The 4,535-nt window shown below is 35.5% G+C and overlaps 1 protein-coding gene across 1 annotated transcript; it reads right to left on the bottom strand.

Moving 5' to 3' along the window:
- Positions 1-962: 962 nt before the first annotated feature.
- On the bottom strand, positions 963-2,928 carry LOC102587079 (U-box domain-containing protein 12-like). The gene is made up of 2 exons (XM_006355215.2): positions 2,175-2,928; positions 963-2,086 (listed from the first exon to the last, which is right to left on the bottom strand). Exons 1-2 carry the CDS (start codon positions 2,723-2,725, stop codon positions 1,189-1,191), a joined length of 1,449 nt encoding a protein of 482 aa, XP_006355277.1. The 5' UTR covers positions 2,726-2,928; the 3' UTR covers positions 963-1,188.
- Positions 2,929-4,535: the final 1,607 nt, after the last annotated feature.

Here is a 4,535-nt window from a genome sequence, read left to right as displayed (position 1 = left end):
AGATTTGATATACAAATACAAATGTATTAACTTGATTCAATTGTATATGAATTCAAATTTTATGCAGATATACAAACACAATCATTGATACATATACATAGTAGTTACATATATACAATTATCTAACTAATATACATATATAATTCACCTCTCTCCACTCTCAGCCCTCTCCCGCTCGCCTTTCTCCTCTCTCTCCCAATCTCGCTTGCCACTCTAACCTAACACAGAGAACATTTACATATACAAACGCAATTTTCATAGGCATAGACGAATCCGCGATTTATACAAATCAAATGTTCCATAGCAAACATAATTTGACTATGGAGCGCAAATAACAAAACAGTAGCTATAGAGCACTAATATAATTTTTATCTTTGTTATTCTTAATATTTATTCTATTTTTTATGACACAAGTAGTATAAGATAGGGAGTAGGCATTTAATTTTGGAGACGAATAATTTGTTAGTTATTTTTAACGTAAGATATGGCATCGTTGTGTAAATTAAAAAAAGATGTCCAAGACCTATGTATGACACTTTTTTTCCCCACCAAAATCAAGCAAACAACAAAGATGAATACAATTAGTATTTTATTTTTCTTTGTTGCTCAAGAGTAGTTTGTAAGGTCTCTAGTGATTTGAGATAACGAAGCAAGGAAATAGCAGTTGGAGAGAAGTAATTGATACATGAGTAACTCATTCATTGACACCGACAGTGCTTGTGAGGTCAAATTTGGAGATGGTAGATCTCAGATTTCGAGCTCCATTAAAGTTATCAATAACACCTACAGATGGTGTCAGTACAGGGCACATCGCATTCAATTCCAATGCAAAGCATTTATAAGAACCAACCAATTGTTATTGAAGCAGGATCTCATCCAAAATATCTCATTTCACAGCTTTACTTCTGTTTATGAATTGTTTCAACTCATCACACAGAGTGCAAGGACATAAGCGTTGAATATTTGGCATCCAGATCAACAATATTTTTATTATCATGCGATGCAAGGTCTACATCAACTAAATCTAGTACGAATACAAACTCTCTAACAGTAGTAGATATCCATGAACTCGAAAGAAGGTACTAATATTAAAATTTACACTATACTATAGTTATCCAGAAACTACAACAGACGAGACAAAACCATACCTTAAATAGAAAATCTCAAGCTACCAAATACTCCGTCATCTCAAAATGGCACGCTCTTAGAAGTTGAGCTTGATGTGAAGGTCTTCAAATGATCAGAAGGAACAAATTCATGGGGTAGATTAGCCCTTTTCACTATCCTCTTCATGTTATTCTGCAGGCTCTGCTGGACTAATTGCTTCACTGCTTTTTTCTCTTGACTCATCATATCATCCTCCATCCCATCTTTCAATTCAACACTCGAACAATATGTTGTACAATCTTGTGGGGCAGATATCGTGGTGCTCATACCACCATAATTATCAGAAACTTGCTTTCCTTTGTCCACCCTCAAGCATTCCAAGATTCTCGATGCCCGCTTCTGAGCCAATGTGCTTCCTAGAAGGGTCAATTCAAGCAGGGCTGAAGCAACTCCAGCCTCAATCATTGCCTGTCTATCTCCATACGACTTGTGAGCCATCACCATCAAAATATAGGATGCTTTCTCTTGGCAACCTGGTGCATCTGTCCAACTCACAACATCAACCAACATGGGGAATGCATCTGGTACACTACTAATTGCCTTTCGGGCCTCTGCTACTGATACTAAATTGCAAAGAATGGACAGAAATCTCTCGCTTACATCCATATCTCCCAGTTTGTTCATGATAAAGGCTATTAGATCACTCTCAAGTATGGGGATAACATTCAAAGGCGAGATGCTAAGGTTGTAAAGCGCTCTCAACGAATCTTGTCGAGCTTGACAACTGTTTGTGTTGTCCAAATTCTTCACCAGGAATGGAATTGCTCCAGATGAACCAATTATGGGTTTATTGGAGTCCAAAGCACTCAACCCAAGAAAATTAGCAACTACAGCTTCAGCGACTTCTGAATTTGGGAATTCATTAACCAGCTTGAGCATCTTATGAATAGCCCCTGCCTTAACGATGGCTGCTTTATTTCTACAGAAGGATTGCAAAAATTATTATCTACTCAGATCCTACTAGGCTAGAATAAGGCAACTAAACGAAAATAAATAAACAAACTTACGCATCATTGCCAATTGCAAGGTTAAGCAGAGCATAGAGAGCAGCGATCTGAGAAATGGAATCTTCTGAATCAAGCAGCGCCATAAGTGGTGGAATCGCTCCGAGCAAAGCTAGGGTGGTTCTGGCGTCGGAAACCTCTTTGGTAAGTCGCCGGACCTCCTTCGCTCCTTCCAAAACATTGCTACTCTGTAAGCGCTTGACTACTCTCTTCAACTCCTCCAACATTTGCACCTTTTGCCGTACATCCTCCTCGTTCTCAGACGACTCGGACAGCCTCAAGAGCTCCGACAACCTGTCGGATCCGGCAGGTTTCTTGTGTTCACATTCAGATCTTACATCAATGGGACCAACAGGTCTGGGCGGCTGATCGGGAGGAGACTTGGAAGAAGGCTTGTGACTTCTGCCGCCACATCGGACGGCATCGAGGATCATGCGGCGGAAGGATGCGCGAGAAAAAGTAGACCAGAGCTTGAAGTGATCAGGTCCGGTAGTGGAAACAGGAGGGTCGAGGACTACCGATGCGACATCGTTCCGGCGATGGCACTTACCCATTGTGTTTAATATCCGGCCAGACGGCAATGCTGCATTACAGAGAGGATGGAGGCGCGTGTATCTATTTTCTCCGACTAAACAAACTTCGAAGCAGCAGTAGAAGAGTGAGCTGTTGAGCACTAGTTTTGGTGTTGGAAGTTGGGTATGCTCAAGGAGTGGAGAGCTCTTGTGCTAGGGAGACTACTAATTAATACTATTTATGTTTATATATATTCAATCATTATTAAAAATCAAAGGGGGAGAAAGGGGGACAGGGATAGTGACAGTGTGGAGGAAAGTAATAATAATAATAATGCCGGAAACAAAGAGGCCCGCCTAAAAATGTCATTTCGCAAAGTTTAACCAAAATATCACCTAAAAATGTCATTTCGCAAAGTTTGACCAAAATATCACCTAAAAGTAAAGACGTTTTTGGCCAAAAATAATCAGATTGCATTCTTAAACTATTATTCTCAGTAGAAAACATATTTCCAATTTTCCCTTCGTATTTATTATTTTGAGATACGTCAAAACTATTATTGTAAACTTTTTCGATAATTGACTTTCGCATTATGTAAAAAAAATTAAGTTGATAATTGTTTGTCATTTATTTCACATGTGATTTAATATTAAAAAAAATTAACAGATGAAATATGTTTCTTCTCAATTGAGTCTGCTAGAAGGGTTGTTTGTTGGAGAGTTCCTCTACTAATAATAGAGAATGCAACTCCAATGCGAGATATAATCAGAATATTGATCGATTCAATATCAGATTGCCCCAAAAAATTATTGAACTAAATACAGTTGGCTTTCAAAAAGGTGAAGATAAGCTCCAACTTATTTCTGTTGGTAAATGAGAAAAAGAGTAGATCATGTATATCACACCTTCCTAACATTTTTTGTGTCAATAAGCAATTGTGTCCAATATTTTTAATATTTTTCTTCATAAACTTTTTATAGCAGGTAGTAAAATTATGCAGAAAAACTTTTGTTGATAGTTACGTGAATGCTCATGCTTTGTAGAATCCCTTAGTTTTTTGACAATATCTAATAGAAGGATGTAAATTGTTAACTTCAAATACTTGAAGGATGTTTTATATAAAAAATAAATAAATTCAATGATGTAGTTTACATTTGGGTATAATTAAAGAACGTTTTCTGAACAAAGAACTTAATTCGCTAGGTTCCAGCGAATTTTATGGTCATCAAAGGTTATATAGTGTACTAGATTAGTACGTTATATGAGGAATATAAAATAGGGGATTCTAACACTTAATTTGTATTTGAACATGCAATATAAAGTCATAATTTTAAATTTTGATTTCAAATGAATATTTAGTCATGCAATTTGATATTATGATTTTCATGATTTCAAATCTTAAATTTTCTATAACAAAAACTTAATTTGAGATTCTAAATCATTAGTTTAAATAATAATTAATTATGAAATTGACTCAAAAGTTTATATTTTACAAAAAAGGATCTCTCATTTTATATCGTGCAAAAAATAACTTGTGTTCGGTGTGAAAATATTGTTTGTACCATGTGAAATGATTATATTAAAGAATAACTAGTTACTACAATTATTGACAAATAGATCTTTATAAAATTATGTGTATTTAGAAGTTTGCACTAAAGACATTTATTTATACAAGAAACATGAAGATATGTGATTTATCAATGTGGCACTTTAGGATACTCTGATATTTTGTTTATGAACTGTGATTTGCTCATCTAGTAAGATTGTATACGAATAGGAAAAATATTAATAGTTTTAACAACTTATGCAGTTTTCATGTTAATGAGAAAAAAACAACTTAGAAATTTTAAT

This window comes from Solanum tuberosum, unplaced genomic scaffold (assembly GCF_000226075.1).
Source record: "Solanum tuberosum cultivar DM 1-3 516 R44 unplaced genomic scaffold, SolTub_3.0 scf00188, whole genome shotgun sequence".
In the NCBI taxonomy this organism is placed as follows: Eukaryota; Viridiplantae; Streptophyta; class Magnoliopsida; order Solanales; family Solanaceae; genus Solanum; species Solanum tuberosum.
Note: the sequence above shows the minus strand (reverse complement) of the source record. Positions and strands in the feature narration are given on the sequence as shown.